Below are 17,000 nucleotides of genomic sequence, written 5' to 3'. Positions count from 1 at the left end.
TTAAAAAAGGGTCAGGTCAACACTTTAACAAACATTTACAGATAATTCCAACACATTCACAGAAACATGGATGGATTTAAGAATCTGAAAAGAACAGCTGAAAACTTAACTGATGTAACAGAAATAGGAAATGTGTACAGACTCCTTACAGATAAGTCAAAGTTTCTTGATGTTTTTGTTAGTGGCATGATCTAAAGCAAACAGAACATAATAATAGTCACTTTTATTCAGTCTCAACTGACTCCAAACAGCCTCAACAACAAAGAAACTGTTTTTTCGGTCAGTCTCATCAGAGTTTCTGCAGTTTAACTTTAAAAAACCTAAAACAAAATGTTCTCCAACAGTTTGGTTTTTGAACTCCCTCAGAGTATCAGATGCTCATCTTCTCCACCCGTGGGGCTGTCAGACCTTCAGCAGAAACTTCACACCCAAACCTGTTATCTGGTACCATTTGTAGAGTCAGTTAGCTTTCCAACGTACTGGAATCATCTCAAAGGATCAGACGGTAGAAGATCCAGCAACCGAAGACGACCCAGTGGCTGGCCCAGTTCAGTTCAGACCACCTTTGGATGGTATGTATGGCTGCGTAGCCCTTCAGATGGAAACAACAGAAACACTCTCAGTCTGATAACTGACCCTACAATCCTGCTGGGACATGTGTTAAAACTAAAGAAATTACTACAAAAGGGTGGATTTTTTCAGCATAAACAAATCCCTCAACCCATGCATCAAAGACTAACTCACTGTTTACCATATGGAAGATAATCTGACCTCCATTCTGTTACAACAATACCTGACTACAAATACATAAACCTGGGGAAAAAGCCAGTTGTTACAAACCAGCCAGATTTAGCAACTGCTCTGCTTTAAACAAAATCAGAAAATCAGTTCAGCTCTAAACCAAACCATAAAAATTAGCCGTTTGGTTTTACACTGGACTGTAAAAATCAGCTATTCGGCTTTAACCCAGGCTTCAAAACGAAACTTTTTAGCTTTGAGCTGGACTATAAAAACCTGCTTTATCAAAGATAAGTAAAATCTATCCACACATTCAGGAGGGAAGTTTAGGTCTCAGATCACATTAGATGGATTCCAATCAACACACCGAATGAGACTTCTGTATATAATATGACAGTCTTGAAGCCCTCTGCTGGTCTTTAGGTTGGAAAACAGATTTAGGGCTTTCTTTCAAAACATGAGTCTACATTAGGATTGGGCATTGTTTAAATTTGAACAGTTCTGGTTCCTAATGATTCTGGATTCTGATTCTTTTAAGAGGCAATATATGCTGTAATCTTTCTGTGGCACTCTTCAGTTTGTAACACCAACATCTTTCCCTTGAAAGCCATGGAAAACTGAGAAGTACATCGCAAAGTCTGGTCAACTGCCTGGTTAACATTAGCAATTTCAGGTTGTATGTTCCTGAAAAAATACATGGGCTAACATTAGCTGGGTATTTTCATAAGTAAGGGTTTTACGTCGAGTACAACTCGTTAGCTGCCTCAATGTTGGTGGTAAAAGACGCATTTTATTGTTTTAGTTTATCATAAGTCTTGTATTACTTGGCCTGTCAACACAATTTAAATACTGGTTTGAAGTCTGTACTTTTGACACAATTGAAATGGAATCTTAGACAGGGTGCATCTTTCCCACTATAGAGATTTTAACTGGTCATGTGACTAGGACGTGCCGGCGCACCACACTCTGATTGGCTGTGCACACATTTCCTGCACTCTTCTTTGTTGTTGTTCTGTGGCTTCTTCTTCCAGGTACTGAAACTAGAAAACGAAATTTAAAAATTTTAACAATTCCAGGAGAAATGGAATGTTCCGGTTTCAATTGATTCTCGAGACTCGATGCCCAACCCTAATCCTTCACTAGTCTTTGGAATGAACTAAGTGTACAGCTGTGCTAAAGTTTACCTCCTCTACTTCTTGTTCATCAGCGCCTGGATCAAACATTGAGCCCAGGTAGGAGAGATGGAAGACCACCAGAAAACTGAAGACCAGGTTCAGCAGCTTCACCCAATAGTTCTGCAGAACAAAAGACACTGACCTTTAACAGCCATCTCATCACCTGATGAAGTCTGAAACACATTGATGTGATGAGGATTCAGCAGAATATCAGCTGGAAACTTTTCACGCAGATAAAGCCTGTTTTTAATCTGGTTCAGCTGCTCTTTACAGCTTTAGGACACATTCTTACAGCCATTTTAATGAGGATTAATATAGTATCAATAAGGATCAACTATATACTGTATATTGTATCTGAGACTTTACCTTTTTGTGTTGGTGGTTGCAGTCGGACGGACAGGGTCTGGACAGGATACAGGCACTGAGGACGGATCCAAGCTTTGTTCTCAGAACTGACAACAGGCACACAAAACAACTTGAATTTACTTTGATTTTAGAGGTTGAGACACAAATGAGCTAGTAAAAGAAAAACAAACAAACAAACAAACAAAAACTAACTGTGTCTCTATATCTGAGGTTGGTTTGAATGCTTATGATGACACATACTGGATCAAAACGAAACTAACAAACTATAAATTATAACAAAATTATAAAATCTGCTGTAAAACCTGTTTTAGATGATGGCGATGACAGGAGACAAAGTGAGGAGTGAGGAAAATGTGGGTTTATCGCAGTTGATATGGTCATTCCAATATTAAACAGTAATCATCATGCAGCCCCAGTTCAGACTTGGCCCAGCAGGAAGAAATACCGTTTTCTGATTGGCTGATGGGACGCTAACTCAAAACAGCTGTGTGGGCTAAGCAGATCAAAATTCACCATGTCTATTCAAATCCTGTAAAATCTGGGAATTGATCCTATCACTTCTTGGTGTGAACTTGTTATAATGCATGTCTCACACTCAATGTGTCAGACTTGAGAGCTCTGTAAAAATAATGTTATCCAGCTGGGCAGTGTTTTCATACCATGTTCAACGTATGTGATGAGACCCAGAGAGAGCAGGACTGCTCCAAGGTGAAAACTTAGACCCTAAAGAACACCAACAGAACGAAATTAGTCATCCTCCACATACCTGAAAATGTTTTTCTGGGATCTACAGGGGTTAGACAATGAAACTGAAACACCTGGAACATCCCTTTCAGACAGGTAATCCTGTTGGATGTGGTTCGTCCTTCTTGGTGGTATGCTAACAATTTGTCCTCTTTTGAACTCTGGTATGTCACCCATAATGTTGTGTGCATTGCAATATTTTGAGCCAAACTGTGCTCTTACCCTGCTAATTGAACCTTCACACTCTGCTCTTACTGGTGCAATGTGCAGTTAATGAAGATTGGCCACCAGGCTGGTCCATTTTAGCCATGAAACGTCCCACACTAACATGACAAGTGTTTCAGTTTCAGTCTAACCCCTGTACGACCTGATAAATAAACCAGCGGTAGGAGTTTAAGTTATGATCTCAAGCTTACTTCGGTTTAGCTGCAAAGTGACTGACCAGAGTCAGAAATCAGCAGGCCTGTCTGGGACCAGGAACTACCTGCCTCTGTTCCATCTTAAACAACAACAGTAGAAATCTGCCTACACCCCCACCTTATGTCTGACACAAACTGGACTTTGTTTATTAAAGATGCAACTACTGTGGACCTGTGTGCCCTGTACTGTGTCTCCTCTCCCATTGCACCCTGATGGGGGACCATCCTTTGGGAAACAGAGCTGTCCTGCGGTTCCGTCCAGTAATGAGTGAAATAATGTGTAAAGGGTGTTCTGGGCAGAATTGCGCAGGTTGGACTTACATGTAGCATGGCGCTGGCTGTGTATGTGATAAGGATAGCGGGGAATGATCCCAGTTTCACAGCATTTTTAAACACATCTGTGGGAAAAACATTTAAACACAAAATACAGCATGTTCAATGAAACCTAGAAAATACAGACGATGTTTCAAAAAAGATATAGTTCTGTCAAATAGAACAAAGACTGAGAAATCCCCATCTATCAGTGGTGTTTGTCAGTGATTACTAGACTCACAGGTTTTGAGCCAAACAGACATGGGTATGTTCCAGGAGGTGACCACCAGAACCATGGAGCGGGGCATCTCCACATTCAGAGGTTTCACCACACTCAGGTCCCTAAACAATCAGCCCAACAGAATCATGATGAGAAACACTTCTTCAGACAGATAAGTCCACCTCAAATGAAAGCAGCTGATCCAGGTCTTATCTACCATCGGATATTGTCTTTTTCTTCTGTGAAACCTGCTCCAGCCAACATACTGGTACCTTCACTCAGATGACCCACAAAGTAGTTACTGAAATGGAAGGACACAGCATTCTCGTAGGCATCCAACCACCTGCACAGAAAAGCACAACAGTCACATGACCTTACAATTTCGGTTTACCAAATAGTTTTAAAAAACACGTTTCGCTTCCCATTTGCAATTTTTTCTCAAATTGAAACTGGAGAGTGTGAAGCTCCAAGCTTTAACTGCAGGAGATGCTCCGTCCATGCAGCTAAATTCACAGACATTATTTGTCATTCTCTTCCTACAGGACAGTTGTTAGGATATTTGTTTGCATGGCTCATCAGTGACGTTCTGGTCATATACATGAAGGTGTGAATTAGAGGGGAAATGACTGGGTATCATAAGACCTGAGTGGGGGTAATTTATTATCTTTATTTATTCACAATAAATGTAGTTTTTCTTTGTTTTAGACCAGGTCCTGTTCACTTATTGATTCTATGACATGTTTTCAGATGTGTGTTTGGGAGTTATAAGGCTCTCTGTTTATGATCATGTCATGTTACACAGTTAGCATAATTAATAACTAGTTAGCCTACCGGTACTACAGGGCCAAGTACTATTGCTTGTTTTTACAAAGCCTTGTTTTTACTTATAAAACAAACAAAGGTTTTAAACTCACCACCACAGGCTGCAGGTCTGAGTCTCTGAGCTAACAGTGGAGTGTCTCTTACATATAGCCAGGAGTTCCAAGTTTATTTAACTGTCTTTAGTTCGACTTCTCAGCGGAGGTTTAGCTGACTGCTAGTTAACAGGTGATATGCCAACAAACGTTTCACTCCAGACTGCTTGTCTAAACAGCCCACTGAGTGAATGGAGTTTGTGCACAATCTCTGTGGGTCTATTTATCAGGGAAACTTCCCCTCTGCAGCTTGTCATCACTTCTAGCCGGACCATACACCGGATTCAATCACTGCAGGTGTTATGGTGAACATTTCTTCTGTTCCTGACTTTAATACACATTTACATTTACATTTTTACTCAGTTCAAATGGAACTAATACAATACTTGAAACAAAACATATTCAAGTAAAAGTAAAGATTTTCAAAATTATTTAAAAAGTACAGAAAATTCAAACTCAATTATAGTAACACGAGTAAATGTAATTTGCTACTTTTAACTTCTACAAGCCAGGAATACTAACCCACGAGATGAGGCTAGTAATTTGTAATTTCATTTTTATACATCTCCACCATCATGTATTATGAATTATATGGGAAAATGTAGTTGTAATATGTGTAAAAATATTGTGTTCCATGTATGTCTGATATATGTTAGAATGTATGCTACAAACAGTATATTAAAAATTGTCTGAAGACATATATGAAATGCGTGGCAACACAGTTATTAAGAGATGTGCAGCTCTTATTGTAGGTCAAGGATCATGACCAGATGGGGTTCTTTATAAGGCTTTATTTTACACCGACAGAGTGAACCCCACAGGTCTTCATGACAACTACCTACGTCACTCATATGCCCCTTTTCCACAGACCCTTTTTCCACAGACCCTAACAGTCCGGGCTCCACTCTACTCGGCTCGCTTTGCGCCTTTTTCGAGGCCAGCCCCGGCAATTTTTGGCCCTGCTTCGAAGCAGGGTCCAACCGGGCCGGCCCTGCTTTCGTGGGTGACACAAGCTAGCTCCTGTAAAGCCTAAAATGTCCTGTGGATAACAGCTGTCAGACTCCGCGCAACAATCGCAGCATCCAGAGCATTTCTTCCACTGCGCCTCTCTTCCTGAAGTCTCAGGAGAATCCCCAGAAGCTTAAAAACAGCAACAACACAGGGCCAACGCTGTCCATAGCTCTTCCGTTGTTTACACAAATGCGGTAGCGCGCAGTGCGGCTTTGGACCCCGCCTCCCACCAACACAAGGAGGCAACGCGATGCATTGTTTACAGAGCTGAGCAGAGTAGAGTGGAGTGGAGCGGGCTTGCTCAAGTAGAGCCAATGAAAAAGAGGAATAAGTTACTCTACTGAATAGCCTAACACTGGTGTGTCCAACCCTGGTCCTCGAGGGCCACAATCCTGCATGTTTTTGTTGTTTCCCTGCTCCAAAACACCTGATTCAATGGTTGACTTACCCCTTCAACAGGTCTTCGTGCTCTACAGAGGCCTGTTAATCACCTATTCATTCAAATTAGGTGTGTTGAAGCAGAGAAACAACAAAAACATGCAGGATAGTTGCCCTCCAGGACCAGGATTGGACACCATTGGCCTAACACAAACGAGCACATAATGAACACACAAACTAGGCTAATGAAAATAGACATATCACTAAAAGAACAAAGCTATAAACAGCTAACAGAAATGGTTAACAATGAACATAAACTCTACCCATAATCCCTCCCTGAGGCCATGTGACTAACAGCCAACCACAGCAGAATGCTACAATATTGTCCGGACGAAAAACAAAATCGTCAGACATGTTGACGAATGTGCATCTCCTCTAAACTTGCAAATATATTGCCATTAATAGAATCTTAAAAATCGCAGTACTGTACGGTGTGATACATGCCAAAAAGCTGTGCAGGAACGTATTGTGCTGATGTTGTGACCGTGGTCGTTGTGTCGGTCTTGGAGGAGAGACTTTAGATGACTTATATTATCCATATAAGACTTTCTCATCAGGGGGATTAGTGGGGTGACCTAATCTGAGGTGGTTTAGTATGTGAGCAGTGAGACCATCCAAGCCTCATGGTAGAAAATGTTTAGCATTGAAAATATAAATAAATAAATTACACTGATGTCCTTTTTTTTAAGAGATCATTGTAGCAATACTTGTCAGGCATATTTCTGTCCTCTTCAGGAGCTGTAGCTATTACAGCAGCAGCTGTAATTTATTGTCTCTAAAATTTTTATCTACTATGTTTACAACACAGTATATAAAATGTAAATGTTAGAGGTCACTGCAATACCTTCAATTAAATAGATATAAATCTGACTAAATATACAGTGCCTTTTTGGTCTTCATTAAAATACATTTTTTATATTTATCAATATATACACATGCAATGCTTATATTATTATTATTATTATTATATCTATGCTTTTATTGCAATATATTAGAGAATATATATATACTAAAAACCCTTAAAAATAATATATATGGCAGCAGGACAGATTAGTGGTTAGCACTGTTGCCTCACAGAAAGAAGGTCCTTGGTTCAAACCCTGGGTTGGACCTGGGGTCTTTCTGTGTGGAGTTTGAATGTTCTCCTGGTGTTTGCCTGGGTTTCCTCCCACAGTCTAAAAACATGCATGTTAGGCTGTCTTCAGGCTCAGGCCTCTCTTAAAGAAGAGATCTGTGATCTCAATGGGACTTGCCTGGTTAAACTTGGTAAGTTTTGTTAGCTGGAAATCAGACAGTTTAAAATATCCTTCTGCTTCAATGTAATAATATATTTGCACTCCAAATGTAAAAGAAGATTCATAATAGAAGAAAAAATAAAAATGTGTTTTTTCTGTAACTCTGGCCAATTTACTTAAGTTTTGATATAACAAAGATTTAGAAGTTGTCCTTACTTTTGGGTGAAAGCGTTTCCATACAGAGGGATGAACAAAGGGAAAAGGTATGGAGCGATGCAGGAGGACACCAGCAAACATATCTGACTTTTAACAAGGCAGATGAAGGAACTGCACAGCCACAACCAAGTCTGAAAGGAATAACTGATTACTACCACAGCAGAAAAGGAACAGCATGAAGCTCTGGCTGACACGGACTCACCAGTTTTGGGCCATCTACTGCTCTTCTGTAGGAGGAGAAGCTAATCCATGGGCCGAACACAGCAGAACCCACAAAGAAAACATAACCCAGGAATTCAAGGAAGGACGGGAGGTGACCCACGGTTCTTCTGTCCAGGTCAAAGGCCATGGAGATGGCCTTCATGGCCACCACCATCTGAGAGCCTGACAAATACATTTCTGATAGTTTACATCAGGTATAAATTCAAGTCTCCTCACCCTCCGTCTTGAAATCTGATCATTACTCAGGTCTTCAGTTTAAAACTTTATTTAGAGGTCAAACAAAACAACTGTTTACTAGATTTAACATGCAATCTAAAATCCTAAACGTTTTAATAAGAATCGATTCTAACTGATGTACTTCCAGTTTTTCTGATAATCCACTGTTTTCCCTAGCATTATCCTGTTGCAGGGTTTGATGAATAATACAGCTTGATATGATGAAAGAAACAACATAAAAAAAAAAACTAAAGCCTTACCTCTTATTTTATGCCAGGTAACCGCATCGATTAAATGCAACTCTCTGAAATTAAAAGGAATAGAAACATCAGGGACCGAGTATCCTCAAACCTGCCTGTTGCCCTTCTCTCCTGGCAGCTCAGAAGTAGGAGAGAGTCCAACCCCTCTCCAGGAGTTGGGTGCTCAGTTTTCCCTTTTTCAGACAAGGTATCCTGACGTATGTGATGTTTGTTCATCAAGGTCTTTAAATTTCTCTTAATCAGCCTCTTAAACATCAGCAAATATATCAAGCAATACATTTTAAAACACAAATGGGATTTGTCTTTCTAAAATAAAATTCTTTATTTCTGCCTGTCACTGATTTAAAAACTTGTGAAATTCTGGATGATGGAGAATCTACTCTAACATGTAGTAATGTAGAAACAATAAAAATCTAAATTACCCTAATAATATTTCCTAAACAGTAGCAAGGAGGTCAGAGAACAGAGCCCTTTGACTGACTGAATGTCCAGGTAATGTGATCAGTGTTTTAACTAACATGACATCACCGTGTTCGCTCACCCGAAGAGGAGGAAGGCGAGGATTACAGCTGAGAGGAAGACTCCTTTGCTGCTGGAGTTTCTGCTGAGCAGGAGGATGGAGTAACACAGAACACTGAGCAGCAGAACCCACAACACGTGCAGTTCAAAGAACAGAAAGAGCCCGTAGACCCCAACCAATACTGACACCACATGTTTCACAGCCGACCCAAGTCCTGAGAACATAAAACACAACAGTTAACTCAGATCTGTCACCAAGTTACAAAATTAGTATGGATTCCTGCAATAACCATGATGACAACTGGAACCATAAAAAACGGCTTTCTGCATGAGTTCTGAGAGGGTTCCTTCTTCCAGACTATTACTTAGAGATGAGATTCCAGTGTGAGGCCAGGGTTGGTGCTGGAGCTGGTTCTTAACTGAGTCTTTAAAAAACCCAGTTAAGAACAGGTTTGGTCTTCCATGGCCAGAGAGCTAACTTACTCAGGTCATTATGTCACATTGAATAAATAAATGATCAAATCTGTTGTATTCTGTGTTTCTGTAAAGGATCAAAGTGCAGAAAGACAATTCACCTCCACAGATCAGTGTTTTTGTCATTATACCTCCAAACAGATGTTACAATTTCAACAATCAGTTTTAAAAACACTCTTTTAAACAACAGTCATTGTTAAGACTAATTTCTGATCTCTGACTGAATTTGTAAATGCTGTTGTTAATGGACGTTTGACACGTTTTAAACAGTATCCCTAAAAATCAGCTGATTAAATTAAAAGAAAAATATGTATAAGTATTGCTTTTAAACGGTGTTTATGGATACAATGTAAACTAATGACTGAAGGAAACTGTGCAGTGCTCCGACCTGCTGCACAGTGCTAGGTGGCTGCCAATACAAACTGCACATTATTCCACTGCTAATTTAACTTCTTATTTATGTTGAAGCAACGTATTTTTAAACACGGGACTCAAAATTTTTATTGGTTGGTGGTCTCCATGAGCCCGCCTCTAGCTCCTCACAAAAGTGGTTCATTTGATGCTGAGTTAGCAGCTGTTTTCAAGTGTTAGAGCCAGATCTTACAGGGGTGGAAACAGAAAGAGCTGGCTCTAAGTGAGCTCTGGCTCTGGGTCTGGGTTAACACGAGAAAAATCCCCACGAGTACTGAGTGGGTTCCTCACCAAGTCTGAAGGTAAACCTGCAGATGAGGCAGAGCAGCAGCAGCATCCAGAGCTGCTGTAGGCTCTGATGAAGAGTAACAAGTCCACAGCTGGAGAACAGTTGCTGCCACATAAACAGCCGGTCACTTCCATCCATCCTGCTGAGACACACAAACAAAGTGGATTTTCACCAAAGCATGTTAAATCTTTCTTTTTGCTAGATAGCTTGACTGAACCTAAGCCTCCTCACAGAGATTATGGGTAGTGTAACTGATTGTGATGTTACTTTGTTGCTGTTGAACTTCTATAATACTTTTGGAGTCAACTCGAACCAAGATGGCTGCCAGTTAAGCAACCTTAGCAAACACCATTATAGCTATAATTCTGCTAATTTAACAAATACAGAGCTAAAATACTTCTGACAGATTAACTGTACTTTTAGTTTAACTCTTAACTAAATGATAATTATAATGGGTAACTGTGGGTCAGTGGTTCGAGCAGTCGTCCTCCAATAAGACGGCTGGAGGTTCGATTTCACCAGCATGCCACATGTCGAAGTGTCCCTGAACCTCTCACTGCCTCCAATGAGCCCCATTGGTGTGTGGATGTGATGTAAAAAGGATTAGCTTTAGATTTCTGTCTGAATGTGTGTGGATGGGTAAATGACTTTAATGTCTGCATTCTGCAGAAAAGAAGTCAGATTCTGGTGAATTGTTTTGTGTGTCACTGTGGCCCTAATCCTCTTCTGTAATAGAGTGATTCTTCACACACACTCAGACTGAGCAAGGTGCGTTTTTAAAATGTTACTGCTGCTCTGACTGTCTGTTTGCAAATGTCTCATGAACCTCTAGAATGATTTTAATGAAACTTCCAGAAAGCAATCATTGGGTGCACTGCTACAACTAATGGAGTCAAACCAGTTCAAGATGCTCATCACAGCCAGCTGACCTTTTGAAACACAAAAATGACTATAACTATGTCAGTTTTACAGATACTGATCTAAAGTTCGGTGCATAAACCCCCGACAAATGACATCCTGAGTGACAAATCCACAGGATTGACTCCAACAGTGAATGCCAGGGTTTTAAGCAAAGATGTTGCACATATGTATGGAGCTCAAAGATGTAGCTTAATATCTGTTAAACTGACTGAGTGACGATAGCCTTTCTGTGTTTTATAAGTCAGTTGGCTCTGGCGGCCATCTTAAATCAGGATGACTCTAAAGCCTAATCAGTTGTAGATGTACATCAAACGATTACTTTCTGAGAGTTTCATTAAAATATTTTCAGTGGTCCATGAGATATTTTGCTAACAAACAGACAAACACACGGGCATGCGCTCTCGCTCTCTCTTTCAGCCCCCCCCCCCACACACACACACACACACCTACACACACACCTCAGGACAAACACTTCTCTCTAAAACACAGGAACCAGGTGGTTCGTCAACCGGTTCCGTCTGTCTGTCTTCAGCTGTTTGCTGAGCTGCAGATGAACCGAACCGAACCGAACTCACTGAACTCTTTGCTCTTAATATTGCTGATGTTATTGCTGATGAATATACCGACCCGTTCTGCTGCTGGTTCTGGTTCCGAGCGGGGAAAACTTCGAGTACTTCAGCTGCTTTGTTGGTGACTAATAAACAAATATGGCGGCTCATTACCGCCCCCTGCTGGACCGGAGGCTGAATCCTGCTTCATCTACAGTCATGGTAAAACCACAGACATAAAGATGTCGATGGGAAAAACCCGCTCTTTCCATTCAATCCATCCATCCATTTCCTTTACCTTTACCTGCTTTTCCTTGCAGAGTCACAGATCTTTCAACTCTCATGTTTTACATACTGTATGTAATAAAAATAAGCTGGTCTTCACCAGGTTCTACAGTGGTTCATATTTCACCTCAAATGTTCAAAAACACACAACAATTTCCACTATGTCACTATTCATTAAACAAAAATGAAGCCAAAATGGAAAAGTTGTGTGTAAAAACAAAATCCCCACTTGCTGCTTCCGCAGGATCGAAGAAGATCAGTATCTGTCAGGTTCTGTTGGTCAGATGTATGGATAAACTGAGTTAATCATCAGTTACCACGTCTGTCAAAGAAGGAATTTTGTAAGATTGCTGCTCTGGAGCATTCAGGTGTGTGTGTGTTAACACAATGCCAATGTGGAAAGACTTAATCAAAAAACTTAGAGAAGCAATTGTTGCTGGCCATCAATCTGGGAAGGGTTAAAGGTTATTTTTAAATTATTTGGAGTCCATTGTTCTACAGACAGAAACATTATTCACAAGTGAAAAACATTTATGACAGCTGCTAATCTTCTCAGGAGTGGACATCCAAGCCAAACAGTGTATGAATACACAGCGTTCTCACATGAAGTCAGAATGGGACCAACCTTCCCTGTCTGGTTCCAGCACAAGTTTGAAGCCCCACCCTATCCATGTAGACAAACAGGATATTACTGTTGGTAAAATAAAAATACTCCTCAGGTAGGTTTTCATGTGTTGACTCTTGTTGAGTCATGTAGTTCTTAACTTACTAAATGTTGATTTTGTCACAAAAAGACACCATGATTGTGAATGAGAAGTAGGTGGGACCTAAAGACCAATGTGCAGTAGTATCAAAAACGATTCTTGCAGGCTTTGATTCCCAAAAACAGACAGCATGCACACTTCATCTGTCAGTATAATATGCCTAATGTCTAGCAAATTCACCCCAACATCAGACCGTGCAATGCTCAGAGAAATTACAAAAACCCAAGAGCACCATCCAAGACTCTACAGGCCTCAGTTAGCAGATTAAAAGTTATAGCAGGACAATTAGAAAAATATGTATATGTGTATGACCTTTTTGCACAGGTTGCAGGGGAAAGACTCTTCTCTCTAAAAAGAACATATCAGCACAACTTAGATTTGTAAAGTTTCATCTGAATGAACCACAGGAATTCTGGAAGAATGTTCTTTGGACAGTTCTGACATTATGGTTAAACATCTGTTTACCCACAGAAAACCAAACACATCATATCATCACAAACACCTCTTACCAAGAGCCAGCACAAAGATGGAGGGCTGATGGTTTGGGCTCCTTGAAGTCACTGAGTTGACCCTGAACCCCTCTGTAGTCAAATGTGAGGCTGTCTGTCTGACAATTGAAGCTTGGACCAAACTGAGTCATAATGCAACAAAACAACAATCCCAAATACATCAGTTAATCTACAGCAGAATGGCTCAAAAACGAAAACAACCAAAGGGTTGCAGTGGTCCAGTTAAAGTTCAGACCTCAACCTGTAGGCAAACCTCAATGTTTAATGACCCCTGGATCATAAAACCCAGGGGTCATTAAACACCTAGTGCTGGTCTTGAGACAATCTACTGGAATCAAATCGACTTCAGACTGATTGTCAGTGACATGTTTAAATGGGTGTAAATTGATAAAAACAATAGTCATAAAAAGATAAAACAATATAATGGCTGATCAGGCTGGTTGTTAAATTGTTTTCATTTGTCATCCTGCATAGCTAGGGTCACAAGACTGTATTGTTTTTATTTTGAGGGTCGAAGCTAAAACATTTGGACATGGCTGTTTTTTGGATGACAGGAAGGAACATGTGCTCACATTTTCTGAAAACCTGAAGGTGGAGGGCAGTATTTTACACCTGCAGCTGAGGTCGAACAAACTCGAGGTGAGACAGCATAATACTTTGTCTAAACACCAGGTGGCGGGTTTCACCAGTCTAACAGGTGCCAGAGGGCGCTGCAAATCTCATGAGTTTTGACCCTTCAGGCTTTCCATAACTGTCCCACAGCTGCAGTTCCGCTGGGCGACTGCAGGGGGGAGTGCCGCCAGCCTCTGTCCATGGTGCTGAATGCTCTGTTCCGTCCGGGGTGCTGAAAAGCTCCGGGGTTTGGGCCGAGTCTGCGGATACTGTCACACTGGTTCGGTGGGTTGTGTCATATTCTGGTGTTCTGCTGCGGAAGTTCCGACTAGACTGTGTTGTGACCGTGTGTCCGTCTGCTGGAGATGTAGGAGCGGAGGGGGAGGGGAGGACAGTAAGGTAAGGCTGGATGTGTCACCACAAAGAGCCGAGTTATTTCCTGCTCCTCCTGCGGCCTTACGGAACACTGGATCCAGTTCGAGCAGTGTGGGGGTGGGGTTAGGTGGGGGGAATCCACACCGAGCAGAGGTGGGGGTGTGGGGACTGTCAGATTGATTCCTGCGTGTTTTCTTTTTTTTCTACAGTTAAAGTTCGGTTGAAATGTTCCAGAGGTCTCGTCCTTTCCTCTCGTCTTTCCGCTCAGCACACCGAGTTTTAATTAAAAAAATAAACCCAGTAAAGAGCCGAACTCCACCAGCTCTGCGTGGACATGTTTAGTTCCAGTCCAGGAGCGGCGGAGGCCCGGTTCTGCTCAGCAGCCTGGCCTACATTTCTGCTCCTACAGTCAGAACTGTGTGTTCTCACTGAACTGTGTCTGGTGTTGTTTAAAGCCAGCAGTCAGAGCTCAGTTTAACGGACGGACAGTGAAGGCAGCAAGCCGTGTTGTTTTTATCCGGGATCCAGTCGAGGGTTCGAATCATCGGCGTTCTACCCTCTTGGGTCTGACTATGTTTTGTGTTTATTAAACCCATTTAAATCAATGTGTTTCTGCATGATTCGGTTAGCCTCTGATGTGTTGCAAAAATATCCAACCTCCTTTTTTTTCCTTCCTGTTTTGTTGCCTCTAAATTATTTATTTATTTATTTATTTATTTATTTATTTATTTATTTATTTATTTATTTATTTGTTTGTTTGTTTGTTTTTTCATTCGTTCATTTATTTATTTATTTATATAATAATTTTACACAAAATACAACAGATAAATACAGTTAAATAAAAAGATGTGTGCATAATAATCTATGTGTTCGTTAATCTATCTGTTAGCAAAATATCTCAAGAACCTCTGGATGAAGGATTTATATGATGTACATTTACAACTAATTATCTTTTGAGTCAAACAAATTCAAGATGGTCACCACAGCCATTAGAAAACACAGAAATGGTTATAAGTCAGAAAGTTTACGAATTCTGGGCTAAAATTTGATGTGGTATTAGCTGAGAATCTTTCCCAACATATTCTGAGGGCTACTTATTGTGAAAGATTTTTGTTTAAAAGTTTTGAATTAACTTTTGGACTCAACTCAACTTTGCTAGCAAAATGTTTCATGAACCACTGGAGAAATTTCAATGAAATTTACCAAAATAACCACTGAATGTACATCCACAACTGATGAACTTTTTGGATTTATAAATGCCGCCACAGCTAATCAACCTTAGCCAACATAATCAGTTTCACACATTTTGAGTTTAGGTTTGATGTGGTAGTAGATCAGTGTCATTCACAACATGTACTAACAGATATTAAATGTCCTGGATGTTTTTCCGATTAATGCCCTTTTTACCCACCTCATGAGTTTTGGAGAATGAACATCTTTTGTTAGGTTTGCTGTGGTGGAATCATCTTTTCATTTCCTAATGTTAGATTTCAGAGATGGAAAGTAGTGAATTACATTTACTCGGTTTCTGTAATTATGTATGAATTTTGTGTACTTTGTACTGTTTTAGTTAGTTATTTAAATATATACTTGTACATGAGTATGTTTTATTTGAAGTATTGTACATAGTTACATTTGAAATCTAATTTGTCACTAAGTAAAAAATATGAACATAAACATGTGAATTAAAATCAGGAGTAGAAAATAATGTGCACCATAACATTTGCAGTGACTGGGTCTGTTCCTAAACGGTTAGCTGGTTAGCTATAAGTGAAGTGATGACAGTCCCTAAAGGAAGAGTTTCCCTGTTAAATAAATCCATAAAGCCACCCAATCAGAGGCCACTTCATCCAGTGGTCTGGAATGAACCTCAGCAGACATGAACTTGTCCACAGGTCACTTGTTAACCCGCAGACAGCTAAACCTCCATGAACCGTTCTGTTTAAGTTGAACTAAAGAAAATGAAATAACTTCCTAGAGTTCCTGGTCATGTTTAAGAGACACACTGGCTTGAAGTTAAAGGAAAATAATACTTATTGTGCTGTTAGCTGTTTTAGCTCAGAGACTCAGACCTGCAGCATGTTGTGATGAGGTTTTCTTTTTGTAAGTTAAAATCAAAATTTAAAAAATCCTTATCTTTTGTGCATTGCAGGAAAGATGCCCTCAGAGTACATTTTTATTGATTAACTTTTTACTTCTCTAGTAGATTTTTTACACAAGTAACTTCACACGTACTTGAGTAAAATTTTAACAAAGTATCTGTACTTTTACTGTGCGTTATTTTAATACTCATTTCACCTCTGGTGGATTTATTGGAGTTCTGTGGAATAATCAAGCTTTAGGATATTTTTTTTAACCCAACAAAACAGGAAGGATACCAAAGGGGGCGAATAGTTTTATCAGTGTCCACCATTACATGATCTGTAAAACATGACAACTCTCAGCAGGAATCCTGCTGGAAAGAAAACTAATTTACAGATAAAACACTGAAAATGTTGTAGTAAGTATTCTTTTTTCCAAAGACTTTTAAACCAGCTTCATTCTATGTGAAACCAGAACATCAATACATCAGAGTCTTCATGGTACCATACAGCCTCTGTTTCCATCACAGAACCCTGAACTGGTTCCTAAAAGCCACATTACTGAACAAAAGACAAAGTTTGAAACCTTGACATATTTATTAATAGTTGGGTTTTGTTCTGTTTTATTCTGTAGTGGACCAGAACCAACCCACAGGAGGACGAACGTCACAGACAAAGTATCTATCTATCTATCTATCTATCTATCTATCTATCTATCTATCTATC

At 40.1% G+C, this 17,000-nt stretch overlaps 2 protein-coding genes across 7 annotated transcripts in view; one reads left to right on the top strand and one right to left on the bottom strand.

Moving 5' to 3' along the window:
• Positions 1-11,822, bottom strand: LOC108231910 (protein-serine O-palmitoleoyltransferase porcupine). 3 transcript variants are annotated; one of them, XM_017409323.2, is made up of 13 exons: positions 11,728-11,822; positions 10,182-10,321; positions 9,028-9,220; positions 8,487-8,530; positions 7,991-8,172; positions 7,789-7,919; positions 4,192-4,317; positions 3,996-4,096; positions 3,764-3,840; positions 2,939-3,002; positions 2,280-2,365; positions 1,923-2,033; positions 1-592 (listed from the first exon to the last, which is right to left on the bottom strand). In XM_017409323.2, the coding sequence occupies exons 1-13, from the start codon at positions 11,817-11,819 to the stop codon at positions 491-493; spliced, it is 1,449 nt and encodes a 482-aa protein (XP_017264812.2). In that variant the 5' UTR covers positions 11,820-11,822; the 3' UTR covers positions 1-490. The 3 variants fall into 3 exon arrangements, with proteins under 3 accessions (XP_017264812.2, XP_017264813.1, XP_024860273.1); XM_017409324.3 differs by having other exon boundaries at positions 10,182-10,318; positions 11,728-11,773; XM_025004505.2 differs by lacking the exon at positions 11,728-11,822 and adding an exon at positions 11,559-11,682 and having other exon boundaries at positions 10,182-10,318.
• Positions 11,823-13,937: 2,115 nt separating this feature from the next.
• Positions 13,938-17,000, top strand: part of LOC108232093 (myelin transcription factor 1-like) — a 44,436-nt gene continuing 41,373 nt past the window's right edge. The window contains exons 1-2 of one of the 4 annotated variants that reach the window (XM_017409673.3): positions 13,938-14,103; positions 16,909-16,951. The gene's annotated coding sequence lies outside the window, so the exon portion shown is untranslated. Of the gene's footprint in view, positions 14,218-16,908; positions 16,952-17,000 lie in introns of all 4 variants that reach the window. The other 3 variants (XM_017409670.3, XM_017409671.3, XM_017409672.3) reach the window with 3 other exon arrangements.

The sequence above is a fragment of the Kryptolebias marmoratus genome, linkage group LG8 (genome assembly GCF_001649575.2).
Source record: "Kryptolebias marmoratus isolate JLee-2015 linkage group LG8, ASM164957v2, whole genome shotgun sequence".
Taxonomy (NCBI): domain Eukaryota; kingdom Metazoa; phylum Chordata; class Actinopteri; order Cyprinodontiformes; family Rivulidae; genus Kryptolebias; species Kryptolebias marmoratus.
The sequence above is the reverse complement of the archived record's forward strand: the minus strand, read 5'-3'. Positions and strand labels throughout refer to the sequence as shown.

Excerpts from the sequence above, each read along its gene's own strand:
- LOC108231910 (XM_017409323.2), bottom strand. The coding sequence starts at position 11,819 with ATGAGCCGCCATATTTGTTTATTAGTCACCAACAAAGCAGCTGAAGTA. Across the intron at positions 9,221-10,181 it reads CAGGTTTACCTTCAGACTTG|GACTTGGGTCGGCTGTGAAA; the intron begins GTGAGGAACCCA and ends TTATGTTCTCAG. Across the intron at positions 2,034-2,279 it reads GCAACCACCAACACAAAAAG|AACTATTGGGTGAAGCTGCT; the intron begins GTAAAGTCTCAG and ends TTTGTTCTGCAG.